Source organism: Camelus bactrianus, chromosome 5, assembly GCF_048773025.1.
Source record: "Camelus bactrianus isolate YW-2024 breed Bactrian camel chromosome 5, ASM4877302v1, whole genome shotgun sequence".
In the NCBI taxonomy this organism is placed as follows: Eukaryota; Metazoa; Chordata; class Mammalia; order Artiodactyla; family Camelidae; genus Camelus; species Camelus bactrianus.
This window is the reverse complement of record NC_133543.1, coordinates 47,664,948-47,689,701: the sequence shown is the minus strand read 5'-3', so window position 1 is coordinate 47,689,701 and position 24,754 is coordinate 47,664,948. Positions and strand designations below refer to the sequence as shown.

Below are 24,754 nucleotides of genomic sequence, written 5' to 3'. Positions count from 1 at the left end.
TATTTCTTGTCTTTCCCTGTGAGTTTCTATTCATTCCCCCAAACCCAACTCATGTTTCCCATCTGTAAAACACTTCTGGATTCCAGGGAGTTTCTCTTCCTATGAGCTTCAGCTATACCATCTGTGTTCCTATATTGGAACAATCATCAAACATTATTCTAATTTTGTATGTATCTGTCAGTCCTTTTTGGGTAGGAGAACCGGTCTTGCTGTCTTTACATCTCCAGTGTTTAACTGAATCTGCTACATGATTGTTGTTATAGGATAAATATTGGTTGAATAGATGAGTGGTCAGTTTTGGCAGATTAAAAACATTTAGAAATTGGATAAAGTTTTTCTTCATATAGATTTTATAAACATATATATTCAAACACTTACAAAAGTTCATTTTTGTCACTATTGTAAAATAAATTTTTTCTGAAGCATAATATAGCTATGTAGTTTATAGTCCTAAAAACTAGAGGCCTATTAGTTTAGTAAGTTAATGTGCAATGTAGGAAACTTGTTTCTGCTTTTTCATGATGCTGAGTGCACAAAAATGCTTAGATTTGTGAGACCTTAAATTTTGAAAGTACTGAATGGCTGGATGTTACATATTTACTTACAAAGAAGTCCTTTTATCTTGCTTGGTTTATATTTTTGCCTAGGAGAGGGAAGACGGAGAAATTAAAATTTATATCTTCTGAATATAAAGCAGGAGTATTTGTTCTCCCAGAAGCAAGCGGGGGATGGGCAAAAATAGGTGAAGGGGATTACGAGGTACAAACCTCCAATTATGAAATAAATAATTAAAAGCTCTAATTTTCAATACTTAAAAAAAGTCCATATCCTTACTTATAGTTACTTTATGTTCATCATGTCTCATTTTTTTCAACCCATCAAATCACTGAATTAGCCCATGTGACTTTTTAAAGAATGCCTACTACTGTTTTGTTATAAATTAGTGAAGGGGTTGTCCTAGTAAGTGACAAACTTATTTATTGGAATAATTATTTATAACATTTTTAATTGAAACAGAAACATAATTTATCAAATAACCAATCACAGTTCATTGTTCATTGCTAAGCACAGTGGGAAACACAGCATACATCTTTCTTACAGGGAGTAATAAACATAGGCAGAGAGATGAAACTGGTACCCAGGGGGAGAAATGGAAGAATATGTTACATTTGAGGAATCTGCTGTATGTGCCACATAAGGAGACACTCAATATGGAGGGGTGGGAGGAGGGTGGTTTCAGCTAGACTTTGAAGGATAGGTAGAGTTTATCTGGATAGAGAGGCAGAATTCGCTTGGTTGGAAAATAATAGAGTGAATGGTACAAAAGTAAGAGCTATTATGAGGTGTGGAATGAGATACTGATCTCCATCCTGAGACAGTAAGGGTTTTTATAATTTGTCACATCAGAGAAAATGCTATACTTTTGCTTTTCTATGGTGAACACACACTAGTTGAATTTAATGAAGGCCAGTATCTAATCTCTTTGTGATCATGTTTCTTTGTATTGCCAAGTGATGCAGGCATATTGTAGAAAACAAACAAAATATGCTGATTAAAAAAGGCAAAAAAAAAAAATTAACTCCATCATCCCTAGTAAACTGACAATTAACATTTTGATGCTTTTTTTCCCTAGATGTGAAAAACATATACACACATTTGTGTTTTTATTAAATAGATCATATGAGCAAGTTATTTTTAAAATACATGTATTTTATGCTCTGTGTTTTGTTTTTATTTTAGGAGAAAACCAAAAGCCAAAGCACCACTTCCTCCAGCTGAGACCAAATACCTTGATGCCTCTTCAGTTGACAATTCTGTAGAATCTTCTACTTTTATCATGGAACAGAAAGAAAACACGATAGATAAAGACATTGAACTCTTAGTGGTTCTACCTGGGGATATTATCAAATCTACTACTGTTCATGGCAGGTACGATGGGGTGAATGAAATACCAGGACTTCCCTTTCTTCTTCTGTAATTGAAACCCTCTGTTGTATACTTGATTTTTTTTCTTTGACAGAATACTTCATTCATCACTCAGTAAAAAAAAAGTAAATGCTGCAGGGTATTAAAAGTTTTTCTAACAGTGTTTGAAATATCAGATCTATGAACACCAGTGAAGTGACTCTTGAAATTTGGAACTATATTATTATATTTTGTTAGTCATTTAATACGTTTTTTTTTTAATAGCCTTTCCCAGAGGAATGATAATCAGTTGCATTGATTTTGTATGTCAAACTTACAAAGCAATCCAGGGATCCATGAAGAAACCCTTTCCTGTCCTTTCCAAATCATTCTTTCTCTTTTAAGCTGCTTCTCCAAATTTGATTTTGCAGAAGTTACAAACTACTCTTAAAATGTAATACTCTCTCATTTATCAAAACAGATAAATATATCTGTAAAACTAGCAGGATCTTTCATGTCATTGAATGACTTAATAAATTTATTAAAAGTGTGGATACATTTAACAGAAATGTAAAATTAAACTTTAACCCAGCAAGAAGGGAGGATGTGATTTAGGAGATTTATATTTTTAACACCTGACTAAAAATTGGAAAAATGGAATAAAGCCAAGTGTAATTTTCCATTTCATTTCGAAGTGGAAAGTTACGTGAGTTGTATACTTGGTCTTGTTCCACCTTTCACCTCAACTACCTGTTTGTTATTGAGTCCTGTTTTAGAAATTTAAGCTGTTTTGACCTTAGTATTACGTGTGTGTGTGTGTGTGTGTGTGTGTGTGTAGAATAAAAGAAGAAGTAAGCAACATATTGGGTATTGCATTTTTCCAATGTGGTTTTGTCTAAAAGAAACTCATTCAAGATAATCTTAAGATTTACCCTTAAGATTATGTATAACTTTATGGAAGTACATGAATATAGAACAGTTCAGCGTTAGCAGGCAGTACATAGCATTGTGTATTAAATTCTCATTAAATTTAGGTAAGTTGCATTTTGCCATTTATTTTGTATTGAAAGTAGTTTTGGAGATCGCACATTGAACCACACTTAGGAGGTTGAGAACCCTGTGACTGACTTTGGAGTTTTTCTACCTCAGATGCAGCTAAACACCTGGGTTGTGCCTCTTCTGGGTGAGGAAGGCATCTTGTAAGTTAGGGACAATGGCCATCATATCATCTTCAGTCCTTGAAATCATACCATTACTCTGGTTTTAAAGTAATAATGATAATGGATATGGCTAGGGATGATAAAGGCAATTCTTCTTATGTTCCCTGAATTCAAGGTAACTTAAAAAAAAAGTCAGTATTTTTCCAAGTTCTCCACTGATGCTGACAGGTAACAATGGTTTCATCATCAGTACTTCTTAACATTATTTCTTGAATGTAGCAGTCATCTGTTTATATTGCTGTCTACCCTACTGTCAGCCTTCTGTGTCCTTTAGATTTCTTTTTTTTCAACCTCAGTCACTGCAGTATTAGAATCACGGTTTTCCTCTCTAGCCTGTCACCCATAATTACTTTAGACTTTTCCACATACTACCCTGAGCTAGCTTTTCTTCCGTTTCCTTAACTCTGGGAAGCTACATCCATAGTCCTTTCCCCCTGTGCACCTGGACGGTGGTGTCTTGTCACCCTGAAGTTGTTCTGATACTGAGATGTTAGGGCTCCCTCTTTGACACAACCGTTTTGACATCTGGCATATCCACTTTTTCTTACATCGATTTGTTCTTCATCCTCCTTAAAAGTCTAATTCCTGACCTCTCTTCAGATTGCTGCATTGTTCTTCATATTTGACTTGGATTCTGCAGCGGTCATTCCTGCTGCATTTATACTTAAGAGGACCCCAGATTTTCCCCACCCTTTTGACCTTCCGGTGTGTTTGCCTCCCAGGTTCCTAAACCAGAGTAATTTTCTATCAGTCAGCTTTTTGTTTCTGGGCTGCCAACTGTTGTTGAATTGCCTCAGTTTTCTTATCTATAAAAATGTTTTATAACTGAATTGTTGTTGGGATTAAATGAAATATTATCAGTGCCTGGCACATATTGGTCTCCTCCATTTTGTATTGAGAATTGTTTTTCTTAACTCTGGGCTCTCTCCACTTACTCTCCACCCTCAGGTTAATCTGACTGAAACACCCCTCTGTTTGTGGCACTCCCTTTGATAAAAGACTGCAGGGACGGCAAGTCAGCACCAAATTAAGGAAGTCCAAGCTACCAAGCCTGGACGCTGGGTCACCTTATTTTCTTCTCCTCTGAGGTGAGGCAGGCTTTCCTTGCCTACTGCCCTTTGAATATCTTAAGCTTCTGCTGCATGTGACTCTTCCATCCTACAGAGACTGCTTTTTCTACCTCCACACTTTTGGGAAGGTTTTTCCGTCTGGAGTACCTTGCCACCCACATTTTCTCCAGTTATGTCATGTAGCTCAAGGGACACTTTATATAGGCTCCCTGATCTCCCCAGAATGAACTGTTAGCTCTGACTTCTAAACTCTACTGAAACTTTAAACCAGGAATGGTTATCACATCTTGTCCTATCCTATAATTTATATGTGTGTCTTATTTCTTAAATAAACCAGAAGCTCTATGCAGGTATCATTACTTTTCTTCATAGTGCTTAGCACAGTTTCTTGCAATGTAGTAGGCATTTAATAAATTCAGAATGTCTCCCTAAACTATTGTATGTAGATGGAAGTAGCAGCTTAAATGGTGTGTCTTGAAGCAGCATTTGGGTAGGCCCTCGTTGCTTTCCCAGGAGCTTTTAAATAAAGATACTTTCTTCAGGTAGAGTGCAAGGCAAGAATGCCCCCAATTCTGATTGCTTTTAAAATTCTGTTTGGGGCCCAAAAACTTCTGAGAGTAGAATTTGTTTCATATCCGTGTTTTTACTAGGGGCTTTGATTTAGGGACTTTGTTCCTAATAGTTTCATCATTCAGGACTGACTCAAGTTGTAGACACTATGACTTGTTTTTTTATTTTTAGTGTTTATGATTTAAAGTGGTTCTGTGATTCTGGATATCTTAGGAGTGATTCTAGATATTTCAGAGTGCTATTCATGATACCTTAAGACTGTGATTTGGGGGTATCTTGAATGTTGCAGCAAATGCTGGCTCATTTTTTAAAAACTCAGTGTTTAACAATAACATCAACAACAAAAATGTATAAATAGAAAAATACATTCTTTCTGGAAAATGTTAGCTCCTGAATGTGAAGACCCATGACATAGATAACCTAAATTTCTTTATGGTCTTGTTACTGTAATAACAATAGGAATAGGAAAAATTTCAACAAAATGATACAGGAATTTGGTGGGGGCGTCGGGAAGAGTAATTTTAAGTAAGTTTAAGGACTGGAGGTTTTCTCAGATAAATCAGAGTTCCATATGGCACTGTGAAAGTTCTCTAATATAATTTTTGAGATCATCTCTTCTTGATTTGTATAAATATTCCTTGTATATTCATTTTGATGGCATTATACATGTATATTTCCTTTGAAGAATAATATCAATATTAGACTGAAATAAATATTTAGAAAACTGATATACTTCATTTAACTTTTCAGACTTTTGTTTTCCTCAAAATGTATTCTTGGGGAAGATTTTAGCAAGCTTTCCTCTCTCTTATTGTACAGCTCATGCAGAGGTATGCTCAGAATGTTCCATTTGCGAGAATGTAATGCACAGCATGATCTTCAGAAGAATGTACTTGTTTGTACATTGATTTTTTTTTTTTTTCACCAGAGAGCTTATTCAGATTAGGGAACACAATAAGGTTGGAGGTGGTAGTCAACGTGCTCCGGGGGAGACTAAAAACTTATTATCCTGAATCAGGTTAGTAGCCTTCTGCAGGCTTAACAATCTCTTGGTACCAGAGCTTAATGATACCACCTCTTTAATGACCAAAACTCCCCCTGTGTCTGCCATCCTGCTTTCGTGATCTTTTGCTTACAGTGGAGGGTAGCTGCAGTGCCAGCCTGAAAACTCTTGAGCATTTCTGTGTCCTGCTATCATGGATAACAGGATTGAATGAAAGAGAATTAAAACACTTTAGTTAAATGTAATATCCATTATACTGTAGTATAGGTAGATATGTGTGTACACGTGTATATAAGTGTGTGTGCTGGTCGAGTAAATGGCCTTTTTCACCAGACAGAGCAGCTGTCTGCTTTACTAAAAGTGAGGGTTAATGAATCCTGCTTGTGAGCATTAGCGACCAGCTGCCTAGGGCTGTCCTCAGAAAATGTCATACCTGCAGAACAGCATAAACAGTGGTGCCTACCAGGATTTGGGAAAAGATAATTTTTAATGAAAAGAAGCGTATAGGCTGACCTGTTCCAGACACTACAAGAGAAAAAGAAAACATGTTGGTATGTGTGCACATCCCTCCAGGGCCTTACATTATAGTCAGGTGTCTGCCCAGTACGTAATCCTTTGTCATCAAGTAAGTGTTTGTTCCTTTTTCCTCTTTCTTTTTCTGGAACACTTTAAAAGCAGTTCTCATTTGGGAAATTTGATAGAAGATTGACATGAATCCTCTTTGTTTGCCTAGAAGGAGAGTATTCATGGCTATACTAGCATACTCTCTTGTCCTGTAATTTATGATATTTTCTGCCCTGAATGCTATAAATAGGAATTAGTTTTGATTTGAGCAAATCCGAGAGTACTAGGAATGAAAACACAAATAAAGAAAGCACAGAACTTGAAGTTAGAAACCTCAGGCTCTATAGTTTATTCCATAACTTGCTATATGACCTCAAGCAAGCCGCCTCACCTCTCTGGCCTTTCTGGCCAGAGTTTTGACTCGCACTGGGTGGGTCAGAGAACCAGCTCAGGAGTGTTTTACATGGACTACAGTGCCACCTACTGGGAAAAAGTAGACTATGAAAAGTGACAAGATAGTACTGGATCAATGTGGGTCAATTTTTGTTTTAAAAAAATAGTGATACAAAGACGATATGGATTTCAGAAGTGTTTCAGAATTTCATATATACTTCTATTTATTGAGAAGAGTCAGATGACATGTAGGGTAATTACATTATGTAATAAGCTAGTAGATTTTAAAAACACATTGCTGAGAATCTATTGCATGGCACGCTCACGTTGAACGCCCTAAGAATGCTTAAATTTTGATTTAGATACTTATTCAACTGAAGCTGCTTAAAGTTGGGATTTTAACTGGTAGCTTATTTAAATGTAAAGTGCTGCCCGAGTTTCTACCTGATGGTTATCCTGCACTCAAGGCTCAGGTAATGCCCCCAGCAGCCTGGAGCCAGGGTGCACGCAAGCCTCTGGTGACTGATTGCTCTCCTGGTTGGGCAAGGGTGACAGAATACACACAGATGCCTCCAGTGTCATTCCTAGGAGGGTCATCCTCATCACTTTCCCTTCTCTGGCATCTACACCTTATAACAATGACCCTTGTTAATTTTATTTTTAATTTTTATGCCTATAAATGCACTAGTTGGACATTACAGAAAGTAGGAAAATACAGATAAGCCAAAAAAACCTTAAAACACCATGTCATTATTAAGCAGACAGATTACAACTATTAACATTGTTGTCTCTAACCTTTTATCCACACACACGTGCACAGACACACACACACACGAATGTATATCTACGTACCTGCCTCTATAGGCACCCTTTTCTCTTTGCCAGTGTGGTATCATATTGCACATTCTGTCTTGGAACCTGCCTTTTTTTTCAGTGAATGATTTCTAACTTTCATGTCAATAAAATTTTATCTTATTCTGTGTCCGTATTTGAATTGCCCCAACTGAAGTGAGATATATTGGTAGTATTTCTGTTTTTATAAGGGGTGTGTGTATGTGTGTTTAACAGATATGTTCTTAAATCACAATTTTTATGAAGATAATTATTTATAATTAACCTTGAAAATAACATCCAAGGTAAATGATCAGGTAGAGTTTAGTTGAAAATGGGGAATTTCATTTTTTTTTTACATTGAGAAATATCTGTTTTTCATATTTAAGGCCTTTTATCAATTTAATACTACTATGATCTGTCATTGTCTTCAAATTTTAATTCTGTGTTACTCTCTTCAAAATGTTTCCTAATGCATAATTCAGTAAGCACTCTCAACTCTGAGGTTAGGTTTATTTGTTTTATGTACCAGATCCACTTCATTTCATGCACACAAGTATGGTTAGAGAGCGTTACTTGATTCCTGAACTCATTATTGAACTAAGTGGGTTAGCTTAAGATAAACAAACATCAGTAACAGTGGGGAATGTTCTAAAAATTCCCATATTGCTGTTGATAAGTTTAATTGGGTTGTTGGTATGCACTTGTAAGGGACAGCTAGAACCAATTCAACTCAACTCAGTTTTGAGGAAATTGGGTAAAATACTTTATCAGCTACTGGGGCAGATTTAAAGGATCATACTAAAGAAGTATCTTATTCATAGAGTTCAGCCCCTTATCAGATGCTTGAAATCCATCTAGTCATAGCAAGTACTTACCATCATGCATCCTCATTTTCCTATGACAGTCCCTCTTTGTACCTATCATCCCAGAGTAATTCCCAACGGTGGTCCCCTTTCGCTCTCAGGTGTCCCAAATTGGATGATAAATTACATAGCAGTCCTTTTGGAAACTCACCAAGGCAGATGTGGAGCTCCTCTGAAACCTCTTCGATGAACTGTGACTTTGACTTTTGATACTTAAAAACACAAAAATGAAAGTCTTGTCTTATCTAGCAGGTGATAAAGCTAGGACAAAATTACCCTTAATATGTGCTATGACCCCACCAGGGTCACTGGTGGATTTAGGGGCTAATTTAGTGATGTCATCAATCTATGAACTAAAACTGCAGCAGACAGCAGATAGCCTGTTGCAAACCATCCGCCCTATCCTGAATCCTGATTTATGGGGTCATTAGGCTAAGATGCAGGTGGATGAAGAGTCAAGACGTTTTAATCCTGACTGCACCCTCATATGATGCATGCCCTTCATAATCTGGTCATGTGACTTCTCTAACCACAGGTTTTTCATTCGTAAAGTGGGAGTAGATTTGTGGTGGTCGTGAGCTCAGATGAGTTAATAAATTTGAAATTAATACAAGGGGTTGTTATTTCTAAAAGGAGTAGGAAATCTCATAGCAGTCTCTTCCATTTCACAGAAGAGTTAAGAAATTTTTTTTTAAAAATCTACCCTCTAGGAAATCATTTTACTTTACAAGAGAAGAAAAAATCCATAAATAATATTAATACAAAGTGGACTCTGTTAAATAATATAAACCAAAATCCAAAGTAATGTAGTGAAATAGAGAAGACTGTTTCTTATTTGAATGAGGAAATGATGATCAAATTCAGCCAGTCCTTTTCAACTGTTAATTATTTGGCTGGGTTTCAGGTGGACCGCTGGCCTGTGCTCCCACCTTAGCAAACAGGAAAACATGCGTCCTTCCTGTGGTGACCCCGTGTCGAGCCTTTTAGCCAACTGCTGCAAGGTGCATCAGCTTAGGATAATTATCCTCAAACCAAAATTGTTGTTTTTGGTAGAAGTAGCTTGGCATCCAGGTGGATAATTCTAAACCATACTCAAGAGATGACTGTTTTCCGTAGGAGCATTTTGTGACTAGTTAATCCCAAAAGCAGCCCCACTGCTTGTGGAGCCTGCTTAAAAGTTAATGTCCTACTTTTATAGTATTAGGGCTCCTTTATGTAGAGCTGGCTGGTCAATAATTCCCACCCTCAAAATCAGCAAGGTCAAGGTCACCTCATCTGTGCTTTTAGTGCCAAATGCTGAGCCTTCAGTTAAATGCTTCAACCAGTTAAACTGGTCTGAGGCGTCTAGGGGAAAGGTCTTAGCCCAGCTTAATGCTATGTCCCACCTCTCTGTACAGATGTACTACAACAAGGCTACTAGTCAAGTTTGTTCATTAAAAAACAAAAACCAAAGCAGCTTTCTCACCTATGTGGTTTCCTTTAAAGCATGTGAATCTTCTTTCAGCAATTTTTCCTTTGCATGCAGACACTGTACAGACAAATCAAATGCATATTGTCTGCTATATGTTTGAGCTCATGGGTGTTGAAGCAGAATTACCTAATAGATAATCATTGGTTCCTATAAATTCCTTATTCAGTGACATTCACCTTACTATGTCCCTGGGAAGAAAGACTGTAAGAGGTGGTCCTGCTAGAGAGGAATTCATGTCTAGGTATCAATGGAACCCAGTTGACATCTTTAGAACATTCTGCTCTTACAGTCTCCAAAATGTTGACCTGAACCCCTGTTCCACAAATACCCTTTGTAATATTATTGTAAATTCCCAAAGGTTTATGTTCTTGGAACTACCTTTGGCTCTGACTTTATACCTTATTTTTGGATTCTTAGTTTCTAGTCTCTATTTTTTGAAATTTTTTTCCCTCTCCTTGATTAACCCCTCTTAAAGCTACCAGGACCTTAGCAATGCTTTGTGGGTCACCAGGAAGAGGTTAGTAAGCATATCGCATAGCAAGTAACTTAAATTAGCATTTTAGGCTTCCTGTTGAGTCCTTTCAGCAACCCTGCCACTTGGTAGTGTCTCTACAATCCTGGCCTCTTTCTGCTGGTTGGCTCCATTTTCTGTCTTTTGAGTAATTTTACCCTTTCCTTCCTGCATAGAATTTAATCAGTCCTGTCACCTCCCTACAAAATACATCTGGAATCTGACTAGTATAAGTGACCACCATCTCTCACCTAAATTTTTTGCAGTAGCTTTGTAACTTCTCCCCAGACTATTCTGAATACAACAATCAGGATATAATCCTTTTAAAATGTAAAGTAGTTTGCATCACTCCTCAGAACCCTTATGTGGTTTTCTATCTCAGTTCATAAAATCATGAAAAGTTTTCACTAGGCCCTTCAGCTCTATAAGATATCATGTCTACAGCTTTCACCCCAGCAAACTGGTTTCTGTTTTCCCTTAAACACAGGGAGCATACTTCTGCCTTAGGGCCTTTGCATTTGTCAACCCTGCCTGGTCTGTTCTTTCCCCAGTATCTCATTCCATTCAGGGCTCTGTTCTAATGTTGTTTTTTCAATTAGGACATTTTCGAATCTTCTTCCTTATCTTATTTTTCATTGCAGCATTTATTGTTATCTGATTACTGTACAATTTACTTGTTTCTTTATTCTCTTCTCCCCACATCACTGGTTTGAAAACTGTAGTATGTGTCAGAATCAGCTTCCCTTGCCTTATCCCTAGAGCATCTGATTCAAAGATCTGGACTGGGACTTGAGCACTTGCATTGGTAACAAGTTCCCAGCAATACTGATGCTGCAGATTGGTGAATCGCACTTAGGGAATCAGTGCACTAGAGCTACTCTGTCCAATAGAGTGGCCATTCACCACGTGTACATTTAAAGTATTTAGATTGAATTTAAGTGAATTCAAATGAAAAATTCAGGTTTTTGGTCCACTCGCTCAATGTATTTCAGGTTTTCAGCAGCCATATGTCGTGACTGGCCACTCTATTGGACAGCACACAGACAGCAAATCCCCGTCACTGCAGAAAGTTCTCTTGGGCAACACTGCTCTAGAACAGAAACTACATGAAGATGGATTTCTTTTCTGTTTTTTCCCCTCAGTGTTATATTCTCATATTTATATATCTGGTCCATTGGGCTTACTTTAGTATAAAGAATAAGGTAGATACATAACTTTTATTTTTCATCAGATTTTTCCCAGTACCAATTGTTGAAAATTCAGTTCTTATCCCAGAAATTTGAAATATCATTATCACAGGCAGTATTAAATTCCCATCTGTATTTACATCTGTAATAGAACTTTCTAGTCTTTTGCATTTATCTGTCTGGAGTTAGGAATATTTTCTAGACAAAATTGGGATCTGGAATTACTGAATTAAAAATTGAAACTGGAATTATAGAGTGAGAGAATAAGATCATAAAAAGTTCTATGACTCATAGTTGCCTTTCCAAGAGTCGTTTTTATTAGAAAACATTTAGACAGTGAGTTCAAAGGTCATGACATGGCTCTAGTCAGAATGAAACTTTTTTGCTATGAAATCCGGTATAGTGTGCAAAGGTTATAGAAGACCAAATTGACTAAGGGAATAGGCCATTATTAGAATATTCTTGGCCTGTTACCCACTACCCCTTATTAAGTTAGAAAACTTATATATCACATATAGAAATACAGTAATTCATTAAGGCATAGCAGAAGGGTTAAATAACAGGTGTGTATAAAGAGTATTAAATTGTCTTTATCTTAAAAATTTTCTGAATATCTTTTTCCTTAAAAGTTAATACATTTGTACATAAAGGGATGAAAAATGGTAGCACAAAAAGGGATTAACAAAACAAAAACAAAACTTTACACGAATAACTATTTTTGTCTTGTTAACTTTTAGTGTATATTTCTGGCAGAGAGTCTAAAGAACTGTACATTTAAGAAATAAAAGATGTTTGAAGTGTAAAGTTTAGAGTTTTTACATTCATTAGTACATTTATACATAGAGAGAAGGAGAAATAGAATCTGAACATATTACTGTTTACTCATAGACCACAGTGGACAGCTCCCATTTGGTTGGCAGTGAAAATTCTCTCCTCTTCCAGCTTAACTGTACTTATATTGTATTCACCTAGACCTTATTTAATCCTTCTTAACTTTACCATCGGAGAAAGAAGCACCATTTCCAAATCTAGAATTGGTATGTAGCATCAAATTGCCGTCATAGAGTACTGCTACCAAAAAGTGAACTTCAATAATAACAGTATGCTAGTCATTCTCTCCATGGAATTAAATGTGTACTATCCAAAGCCAAAATTTGGGCAATTATAAAAAATTTATGTGAGCATACTAGCTCAAGAGAAGGACATAAAACTCCTAAATATTACTGTGCAAATATTTAATAAAGACATAGGAAATATATTTTTGGGACTGAAACATATTCAAGAGAACATTTTTTTTCCTGAGGGACTTACTCTTTGTTTTTCTTGATATATGTATAATGGGGGTGCAACTGGTATGTGGGAGAGAGAAAGGGGGTGAGAGTCCCATTATGAAATTTACCTCTTTATCCCATAGAAACTGGGTGGCTTAAGAATGGGCAAGATCCACAGATGGTGAGGCTGAGGTCGGGGATGGTTTGAAAATTTATATGAAGTGTTTGACCTGAAGATCCCACGGTGTCAGACAACTCATTCGTCCCCAGCAGACATTGCCTCTCTGGAAAGGCAGAACCAGAGAGGCTACAGACCTGGGAACTCCACTTAGGAGAGTGGGGGTGGGGTGCATATGAAAACAGATTGTACTAAATTAAAAGGGGCATACTGAACAGTGAGATTTTTAGCCTCACTTCCCTGTCGAGTTTCTAAAAAACCAATAGCCAGGTTCATGTATCTAGTCAAGAAATTGGAGAATTGTTTTTTTATTGATGTTTGTATTTCCCATTGGAAAAAAAATAGCTAGCCACCTGATTACCCTCAAGTGAAGCTCATCAACCTATGTGCCTCAATTCATGAAAATAGGACTTTTACATACTGTTTTAGTGCTTGAGTCTTAAATATGAACTAACAGCTCAGGATCTCCAGATATTTGAGGAAAGCACATAATACAAAAGATTTTTTGGTGTGCTTTAAAGGCTGACAATTAAAAAAGATTCAGAGACCACATTGTTCTGTTGATGGTGTGAATGAGAAAACAAGTCTGCGTCAACAATTGGACTCTGTGGAAAGGGAAGCAAAAATTAGGAAGTGCCTCTGAATCTCAAGTTGGATTTGCAACTTCCAATTGAAATAGGTTCTGTATTACCATTAGCATTTAACATTTAATCACTATTTGAAATTATCTCATAATTTACTTGGTGATTTTTTCATTGTCTAGCACAGGAGTCCATAAACTTTCTCTGTCTAGAACCAGATAGTAAAAAGTATTCGGCTTTGCGGGCCACACAGTCTCGGTCACGTCTACTCAAATCTGCCGTTGTAACACAAAAGCAGCCCTAGGTGCTATGTAAACAAATGAGCATGGCTGTGTGCCAATAAAACTTTATTTACAAACACAGGCTGTGGGCCCACCTTGACCTGCAGACCATAGTTTGCAGACACTTGGTCTAGTCCGTCGAGCAGAGTGTTAGATCTCTGAGAGAAGGTATGCCAGAACACTTGTACTGGCAATGCACAGAAAATATTAAATGCTGCTCGAATGAATTAAGACATCTGTAGGACACTCTTCTTTAGGATTTTGTGTACTTCCTCACGTAGATACTGTCTAAGCTGTCTAAAGCCCAAAGGGTGGTGGTGGTTCTTAATGCTTCATTCTTATGGGAACTTTGGAATATTACTAGTTCACAAGCTGAAGACTTCTCATATTCCAAATGATACTATAAAGGAGCATCTGCTAATCTAAGTGACAGTTTTTGGGTAAGGAAAGGGCTTTTCCTTCCCTGAAATCTATAATATGAAGACAATTTAGCAGATAAAATATATGTAATATTTAAACCAACACAGGGATCCAAGCTCTCTTGACTACTATTCAGAATTTCTAAACTATTATAATTTTGTCTGCTTAAATATCTTGTAGTTAGATTTTTAAGCTGCTTTCACAAATAGTATTTTGTAGCTTTGTTTTATCTACTGAAAAGAGGTCCTAAGAAAAATGTTTGAAACGGTGACTTTGACAGTTAATGACATTGTTCTATGATCAGCATTACTCTTGTTTTACAGTAAACCTATGATGGACTTGCTGGTATTCCTCTGTGCACAGTATCACTTAAATCCATCAAGTCACACAATTGATCTGCTATCAGCTGAAAACAACCCCATTAAATTTAAGCCAAACACACCAATAGGAATGTTGGAGGTGGAGAAAGTAATTTTAAAGCCAAAAATTTTGGATAAGAAAAAACCTACACCTTTAATACCAGAGGTAAGATTCTCACTGTAGATTTTAATATCTTATGACTAAAATACTAAGCTGATTTTTTAGTCATTATCTGCAGCTCATTGTAAATGAAACAAAAATTGCCTTTCCTTGTCAAATTTGATGTGAATGTGGTTATCATGTTTTCCTGGGCCACTTTGTTTAGGATTCACTTGGTTATTTATCCTTGAATTTAACTAGAATTTGAGGAATATAGATTTTTAGATGCTCTAAAATGATCTGTATGACAGTATCAGGATCTGACAATTATGAATGATCTGTATTTTATTTTTTTTAACATTTTTTATTGATTTATAATCATTTTACAATGTTGTGTCAAAGATCTGTATTTTAAGTTACTTTAAAAATATATTTATTTTTAAAAAGGTTTTATAATCTTTTAATAAAATTCCTTTAAGAGTTTATTCAAATAAATTTTTGCCGTCTCTACTTAGTAAGTGGTGGTTGTAACTCACTAACTTCTAAATTATTGTTAATTTGAGTTACACAATGGCTCAGTTTTCTGTAATGTGTGAATTTTAAGCAAAAAATTTTAACCATAGTGATTCTAGTATCTTCAATTCTCCTTTATTTATAAAATCTTTTCCATTTCTATAAGCAACAGGGATAGAAGTTTATGGGTTTCTAGAGATGCTCTTTCATTAGGAACAGTATCAACCATTTTTAACTCCAGAAAATATGTAAAGCTTTATATATTGAATTAGTTCATTTATGTATGAGTACATATATTCTCACATTTTCTTTATATTCTTCTGAAGCTTTTTTACAAAAGGTTAGCTTTTTTTTTTAACAATACTAAAACATGTTTGCTTTCTACAAAATGTGATTGAATATTAAATATTAACTGGGGTATAGGGCTATTTTCTCTCAAGATGTATGCTATTATTTATCTAGATCGAAATAGTATTATCTATGCTACAGCATGAGATTATATATGGTGTTTTAGTTTTATGAATATATGCTGAGGATTTGCAGTCTGTAGGTTTTACTTAGCATAGTCACATGTTCCTAAACTCTATTTACTACAGGATTTAATTCAATCACAACAACATGTTGAGATGCTTAAATTCATCTCAAATAATTTTAAATTAGTAGGATTCAAGGTCTAAGTAAGGAATATTTTAATATTGTTTACTAGTATATTAACAAAAAATTAAGTGTTTTAAACAAAATAGTCCTTTTTCCATTGAGAACTGACAAACCATTAGAAAGATAAATATTCCTCAACTTAAAAATAGAATAAAACATGTATAATTCTGTATTATTAAGTATGTTTGCTAATTTTAAGTAAATATTTTAAGGGATAAAGCAAAAACATCTATTTTTTGTGCTAGATATGAGGCTTTTATATTTCTTTTTGGATTTAAATCTACTCAGTACTTTACATGAATTTAATCTAAATTATTTAATAAGCAAACTCCAAGAATCTGGTTTGGATTTAGGAAGTAACATTAATCAAAAAGAAAATCTTATACCAAAATAGAAAATACTGTTTTTTTAATATGAATATATAATTGTAGAGTATCTCATTATTCTAGACACCATTGTAGAAAGTTGGTTTCAGTGACTTATGGTATAACTATGGCTTTTATCTGTGTTTCAGAAAACTGTGAGAGTAGTGATCAATTTTAAAAAAACGCAGAAGACAATAGTAAGAGTTAGCCCACATGCACCACTTCAAGAACTTGTCCCCATTATATGCAGCAAATGTGAGTTTGATCCATCACATACACTGTTGTTGAAGGATTATCAGTCTCAGGAGCCCCTTGACTTGACAAAATCTCTTAATGACCTGGGACTAAGAGAATTATATGCCATGGATGTCAGCAGAGGTAAGTAAGACTTTTCATGTTATTCATTTGACAGGATGTGCATATATGTGCATGTTTTGTGTTTATGTATGAGTGTTTTCAAATTCATAATGGCACATATATGGATCCTATAGCTAGAAGTCAATATGTGTCATTGGGAATAAGATGAGAAAACTAAATGTAATAAAATTTAACTTGAGTTCAGTTATTAAAATTGGAATAAAAACTTATCCTTCTTAGCTGAGATCCACATTTTACATTTTCCATCTACCTATGAATATTTTGGGCTGTAATTTAACTTAATTCTTTGTGGCTTTGAGATTTAAACAGAATATTAAAATTTACATGTAAATTCATCACTGTTCTGATGAAGTGTGAACTATGATACACTCACCGTGGTTTTGTTTGAATCTTATTATCTTTCAAACTTGGAAATTTTTCAACAAATCTTTTTCTTAGTTCCGTATCCAAAATCAACTGCCTTATAAATCAGTCTAATTTGAAAATTTTTCTAAAAAGAAATAGCTTGGAGTACTAATCTATAAAAATAACAATGTATTAAAATTTATAGACCTTATATAGTACTGGTTTCTTACAGTGATTCTTATAGATAAATGCAAGTTTATTTGTTCAACACAAATCTGTTTTAATAGGAGAAATAAAAGTTTAGTGAAAAATGATTACGTCCTTTGTGTATAGAGAACTTCAAACTATTCTGAGATTGTGGCTTTATATAATCCATAGACAACTGTTTCAACTCAGTGATGTTTTATACTTGAACAAACATTATCTTTACAGTCAGTTTAACCTCTTTTACCCCCTCCTTCCATAGCCACTTCTGTTACTACCTTCAATAACTCATCTTTACAAGGTAAGACATATGAAACAACAGAACAAATTATAATGTGAAATAAATAGAAACAAATTATAATATGAAATCATTGTTTCTATTGGGTAAATTGAAAATAAGCTTCTAATTTTACTTGTTTTCTTAACATTACTATTATGTATATTCCATAAGAGACTTTAACTTAGAAAGTCCTTGGTTTTTATGTCCCCAAAAAAGAGTTTATAAGCTCTCTACCTTGATTTCTGAATTTAATACAATTAATACATTTCAATAATTGTTTGAAATCAATATTGTCTTAAGAATGTGAGAAACATATCTTGACTCTCAGACAAGTAAAAATGATTTTGCTAGAATCTTTATTGGGTATAAATGCTTACAGTTTGGTGGTTCCATGGAAGGGTCTCAGATTATTTTCATTGAAACAAGTATTCATAATAATCAGAGTATTATTATCATGGGAAATTTTTGCAGTCATTAAATTGTGAATATTTTGTAATAACATGGAAAGTGCTTATGCTAAAATCAGCTGCTGAAGCATTTAAATGTTTCATACAGTGTGTTGAAAAAACTTTTACATGAAATTTCTGAAAAGAGATATAGAAGAATTTTAATAGTGGATGCCTTTGGGTGGTAGGGCTATGGGTGGCTTTTTAAAAATTAATTAATTATTTAATTATTATTTTTATATGGGTGGCTTTTTTCATTCTTTTCTTTATAGGATAGAATTTTATATTGGAAATGTATTACTTTCATAGATGAAAATTTTATTAAAAATTAGCCAATAATAATAGAGTCTGGAAGTCTGTTTTCCCATTAAAAAAGCACAGGCACAGGTAATTGATTACTATGATAATTACCACCCTACAAAAAAAAGTAATAAACTTTACTCATTATGTGTTCTTGGATTATTGGAATCTTCCTTCTTTACCTCTTCTCATTTTTCCATAACATAATGAACCTCTCAAATCCAAGAATTAAGCCAAGAATAAGTAATAGTGTGACTATTTATTTTTGGTGGATATCATGAAGATGAGCTTCATCAAAGGAGCTGAAAATTCTTTTGATGTATTAAAGTGTGCACTGGCTAATAACCAGAAGATAGGCATTGTAATTCTGATACAGCATTAGCTGTCAAGCTCACTTGGCAAGCTGATAGGACAAAGGGCTTTGTCTGTCTGGAGCTCACCGTCCACTTCTATAATAATAAAGAGGTGGGGAAAAGTGTTTTCTGATTCTTTCCAGCAACAACATTTTGTTACTTGTCCTTGGTTTTTGCTTCTAACTTTGCCACTCTGTACATACATAACCCAGAGCAAATTCCATAACTTACTGGTACTGGCCTTACTGTGAAGGTGCTGAATGCACTGATTTCTAATATCCCTTCCAGATAAGAAAAGTATATGGTTTATGCAGAGTATTACATGTTGTGAACATAATATGAAGAAACTGGAATGGGAAATTTTAAAAAAATTTCCTTTTACAGTGTCAGAATCTACAAGGTCAATCCAAATGTTGTAAATGCTCCTGTCTCCTTATTTTGTCTGATGTTATCAGAAGGCTTAGAACTTCGTGTGTAATTTACAGCCTCCCTTCGGGAAACAGGAAACTACAATATTTGAGTTGCTTTTCTAAGTAAGCTCAAGTCTTTGTCTTAGTATTTAACTCTGACTTGTAGTGATCCATGAAGTTGAGCTTTAAGTGAAGAAGGAGTTAACTAGTAGAGGAGATGCCTGGGTGCCTGGAAATTGCTTTACCAAAAATAAATACGTGAATACTCTGCCTGTAGTTACTGCACTGCACCACCATATGAATTTTCTATCTACTATTCCAACTAAATTTAATTGTATATCTACATTCGATTAGTGGAGGTGTCTATCTTAAAACGAAATAGTAGCATTTCTTTTAAAAAAAGAGAGAAAAGAATAAGTTAGAGGTGTTATACATCATCTTTAAATGGATACTGGGTTCAGTTCTACCATTTAACGTCTGTGCGTCTTGATGTAAGTTACTCAAACACTTTGGTCACCATCACCAAGGACTGAGACACATAATGAGGTGATGCCATCTGCTTTTATTTCTTTATATTCCCAAACTTTGAAAAAGAGCTCAGAATAACAACTTGTAATATCTACCTCTCAGGATTGTTCTAAGAAATGAATTAGGCATGTGAAAAAATCTTTTACCATAAACTACTGTCCATAGGTCTATTATTACTAGTTGTTAATTGTCAGTTAGCTCACTGTACGGAATTCATATTGCTTATTTAGTATTTGAAGCACCAGATTTATGAAGTTTGAATTTGTGAAATATGGTTCTCTTTTAATGTCTTATTGAGACACATTGTGTTAATATATTTATTGGCATCAATTTTGCTTCCCTCGACTAGCCCCTACTTTGTCATAATTTATTTATTCTTCTTAACATTTCTTTTAAATAGATAGACTATACATTTACTCCTAAGAAAGGGGTATGTATTTAAGAGTATACATTGAGCTCTAAGTTCTGCTATAGATCCATCCCACAGATTTCAGTGTACAGTACTTTGTTTCCAGAGTCACTGAAATCATATTGTGGTTTACTGTAAAACCCATGTGTTTCATAGGTGAAATGTTTTTAAAATGTACAGATCCCCACTCATTGTGTGTGTTTCTTTCTCTCTCTCTTTTTTAAATTTGTGACTTATTTGTTGAAGAAACCAGGTTGTTTGTCTTATAGTGTTTCCCACGTTCAGAATTTTGCTGATTGCACCCGTGGTCCCGCTTACTGTGTTTCTTTATGCTATTTCTGGCAAATTGATTCTTAAATCTAGAGACTTGATCAGAGTTGGGTGAGATATTTTTGGCAAGAATACTTCACAGGTGGTATTGTGTTCTTCCATTAACAGACATGTAATTACAAGGTATCTTTTTTTGATGTTGTCCATCAGTAATCATTAGCTCTATCTTAGTTAATTAGGAGTTGGAAAATAATTATAATCTGTTGCAAATATTCCTTTAATTATTAATTGAGATATTTCTTTAAAAAGCAAATTTCTCTATGTCAGCTGTTTTGTTTCCGTAGATAGAATCCATTCAGAAAAGGCAGGATAAAAGTGTGATTCTTTCTCTTACTCAGTTTTTTTCAATAATTGGCAATGAGGATCAGTTATCTTTTTAGTTTTAGTATGAATTCATGGAGTTAAACATATGTGCCCTGATTCAATTTATTGAATTATTCTTATGATGCCCAAATTGTCCTGACTTCAGCCAAGAGAAGCCATATCAGATTGGCTCCTGAAATGGTTCCTTTGAGTGGGAAATAGTATTTAGAGGCAGTCTGGGCCAGGATGACTCAGCACTGCTGGATTTGTAATCTCTTTTAGTGGACATTAGGAAATACTTCTTTAAAAATGAAGTATTATGTGTACAGCCTTGAGGTTGGGTGTTTGCCTTTCTGATAGAAATGTGGTTTAATCTTAGCACTATTGACATTTGGGGCCAGCTGGTTCTTTGTTGTGGAGGGGCTGTCTTGCACACTGTAGCGCGTTCAGCAGCATCACTAGCCTTTACCCAGTAGTTGCCAGTAGCACATTCTCTTCACCCTCCCCTCAACTGTAACAAGCAAAATTGTCCCCAGACATTTTAAATGTCCTCTAGGGGGCCAGGGGTGGATGCAAAATCATCCCCAGTTGAGAACCACTGGATTAAAGAAATCATGTTTTTTAAACGTTTAACAGTGCGCCGAGTAATTATAATGAATCATGTTTTGGAGAATTAAATATTTCATAATAGTTTAGCTCTGAGAAAAATTATAATTCAAAATAAAGGGACAAACTGTATGATAGCAACTTTATATCTCATTTAATTAGAAAGTCCTTTTTACCTCTGAAATGTTGGTAATTGTGTAGGGAACACAGACTCTGAGTCACAAAGAACTAGGTTTATGTCCTACCCGTGTCATTTCCTGACTGTTGGCCTATGTATCTTAGTTTCTGTAAGCTTCAGTTTCCTCTGCTCTGGGATAGGAACAATAATATTAAATTTCCTTATTGCTTTGAGAATTAGATAAGATATAAGATGCCTAGCAGAGTGCATGGTTCATAGTAAACCATAATGAGTTGCTTTTAGCATTAGATGAAGTAATGAAGGGAAAGTAATTGAGAGAAACCTTGGAGGTGAACATACAACCCCGTGTACAAAAGTAAGGTGCTTTTCTTCTATTTTTAGAGTCCTGCCAAATATCACAAAACCTAGACATTATGAAGGATAAGGAAAATAAAGGGTTTTTCAGCTTTTTTCAACGCAGTAAGAAAAAGCGGGAGCAGGTACGTATTTTCTTATATAGCATTTTAGAAGATTCTTCTAATCTGTTTTTAATTGCATGTATTTTTTTCTCTTGAAATTACCTGTCGATTTTGCCTTTTAATTTTTCATTAGACTGCAAGTGCCCCTGCAACTCCCTTAGTAAGCAAGCATCGTCCAGCTTTTACAAGGTACAATACCATTTCCAAGCAGTATATTTCAAACACACTGCCATCGGACGCACCCAAGAAGAGGCGCGCTCCATTGCCTCCAATGCCAGGGTCCCAGAGCGCCCCCCAGGACCTCGCTCACATCCAGGAGAGGCCAGCCTCGTGTCTGATGAAATCCTCGAGTATGGATGAAACAGATGAGGTGTGTAAATTTGTTTTGTTTTGTGTTTTTAGTATGGGGCAGGGGACCATCTGTTTTTCCTCTTACCTAACTTTTCCACACAGGCTGCTAATAAGGTTAGTAACAGTTACTAATATGTAATAAGATGAATAACTAGTTACTAATAAATTGGTACTGTGGAGAGATTATATAGGTAGAGTTCTTCAGTGCAGTAAAGAATAAATACATCCATTTTAAGAATAAATATGTCTGTTTATATACAAGCAAATAAATCGTCCATAAACCTTGAAGTCTTAGTTTATTAGCCCAACCAGAGGTTCTTGCTTGATGCATGTATTAGGAATGAAAATACTTATTTTTGAATACCACTTTTTTTTTTTTTTTAAACAGCAACACAATCTTTACATTGCGTTTCTAACTATTAGATATAGTCAGGTCTTCTTGGCCTGACTCTGAGATTCTCAGGCGAGAAAATCCTTGTGCCTGCCTGGTACATAGATACTTTATAGTAAAAAAAAAAAAAAAAAAAGTCTTTTTATGTTGAATATATTGCAGTTACTATCATGTACTCTTATGTTCAAGGTGCTGTTCTAGGTGGACCTTTTCCCCCAAACATTCTTACTGTTGCTTCTCTTTAATCCCAAATTTTCCTGGACATGCTGTTTTGTAGAAATCCATTTGCAAACAACTTTTCATGCCTGTAAAGTCTGTCTATTCCTTGCTTTATTCATGTGAATTATAAGTAAAATTTAAGTAAATATAAGTGAACATAAGACCATATACTTTGTTGCTTGCAATCAGACAAATGATTTAAATAGCTTTGAGAGCAAATTTTATTTTGAGATATTTGAGACACTGAGAAGTTTTCTTGTATCTAGTTGAAGGATTTTATCTCCCCCTTGGAAGCTTAGTAAATTCAATGTTCAAGTAAATTAACCTTTCCTTACCAATTAATAAACATTTCTGTACTTCCTTAACCTTAGAAAAATTTTAAGTATAGTTTTTTAAAAATATTTTCACATGCATTTTATTTGTTTTTGGGTTTTTTTGAGGGGGTAATTTTATATATATATATATATATATATATATTTTTTTTTTTTTTTTTTTTTTTTTTAATGGAGGTACTGGGGATTGAACCTAGGACCTTGTGCATGCTAAGCGCAAGCTCTACCACTGAGCTACACCCTTCCCCCTAACTGTAGTTTTTAATGGTAATGTATAAACTATCATATGCATCTTTAGAAAGTAAATAGCAACTGGATTAGATAAAAATGAAGTCCCCCCCCACCAAAAATACTGAAACTCAGTAGCTACTTGGAAAATCATCTATTAAGCTGTCTTATTATTTCTATTGACTTTCTTATCTAATGGTTGTGGTATAAAATCTCATCATACAAATCAGGAGGATAATTTTTTTTTTTCAAATTATAGAATCAGTTACTATAGAGTTTTCCAGGGCAACTGCGTAGTAGTTGGGTTCAATCTTAAAAACCGTGTGGGATTGCATTAGTCAGGCCAGAGGAACCCTGTTGAAAGATGAGGGAGTGGGAAGACTGCGACTTGCCTGGGCAGGAGCAAGAGACAGAGGCTGGAGCTGAGTGAGATAAGCGGAGACCAAGTCAGGGTCTCAAAGACTTCATTTTGTAAGCAAAACTACTTTGCATTTCTTCATAGTAAGTCATTTGAAAGGTAGCACTTTTGGGGTTGTTTTATGTTTTTAACAACCATAAAACTGCACTGTAAGAGTATAAATTATTATACTCTTGAGTGGCTACCAAAGTCTGTCTTTTTCTTATATAGAAATAAATCTTAGCCCCTGCTGACAAGCCTTTATTCCCGATGACTTCATCCAGTCTATTCCAGTAAATGTCCCTTGTGTTTGAATCCTGAAGGGTCTGCGTTATCTTTCTGATAGTCTGCTTCTTAATTCTAGGCCTTGCTACCAGTGACCTCACTAAAAGCCATTTCTTTTCACTCTCACCCTCTGCTCTATGACCAGGTAATGCCTCCATGTTAAGTACTAATCTTTTTTTTTTTTTTTTTTTTAGTGTGTTGCCTTTGGCAAACTAGACATCTTTATATAATTTTCTAATTATTGTTTCCTTTGATCTGGACATCTGGATAGTTCTGCATTGTTTAATAGGACCTGGAAGTATTTGTTTTTTTCCTGGAGAAGCTGAGGAACTTTTAAAAAAATTTATTCATTGCAGAAGTTCTTAACAGGCTGTGGTTCTGTGTGTTATTGTGAGTGAGTGTGTGTGTGTGTACACGCACATGTGCATGCTCACAGGAATTCATGCCTCTCGAGGCATCCCAACACTTATTTCCTTAATATCTCGGCCATATTTTAAGAGAATGATCACTCCTTGGTCTTGATGTTTCTGTCTTCTTTGTTATAGCTCAGCTCTCTCTTCCTTTTGCTACCAGTTCCTTTTCCAGTTTGTAAATTTGGAGGTACCTGGATCCATGGTCTTAGCCTATATTTACTCTTTGAGAGAAAACATCTATGCTTTGTTGAGTTCTCCACTGTAGTGTTTTGGATAATATCCCCTGCAAAGATATGTCCAAGTCAAGGATCTAGAGATGAGAAAATCCTGGAC

General features: G+C 35.1%; 1 protein-coding gene across 8 annotated transcripts in view; it reads left to right on the top strand.

The window, feature by feature from the left end:
* The window catches only part of COBLL1 (cordon-bleu WH2 repeat protein like 1), a 141,583-nt gene that overhangs the window by 80,526 nt on the left and 36,303 nt on the right, over nt 1–24,754 (top strand). For 7 of the 8 annotated variants that reach the window (XM_074363797.1, XM_074363794.1, XM_074363795.1 and 4 more), the window contains 6 exons: nt 1,741–1,929; nt 14,646–14,847; nt 16,466–16,694; nt 17,506–17,544; nt 21,729–21,826; nt 21,939–22,175. In XM_074363797.1, coding sequence (XP_074219898.1) covers nt 1,741–1,929; nt 14,646–14,847; nt 16,466–16,694; nt 17,506–17,544; nt 21,729–21,826; nt 21,939–22,175 — 994 coding nt within the window. Of the gene's footprint in view, nt 1–1,740; nt 1,930–4,073; nt 4,214–14,645; nt 14,848–16,465; nt 16,695–17,505; nt 17,545–21,728; nt 21,827–21,938; nt 22,176–24,754 lie in introns of those variants that run through there. The other variant, XM_045507659.2, reaches the window with a different exon arrangement.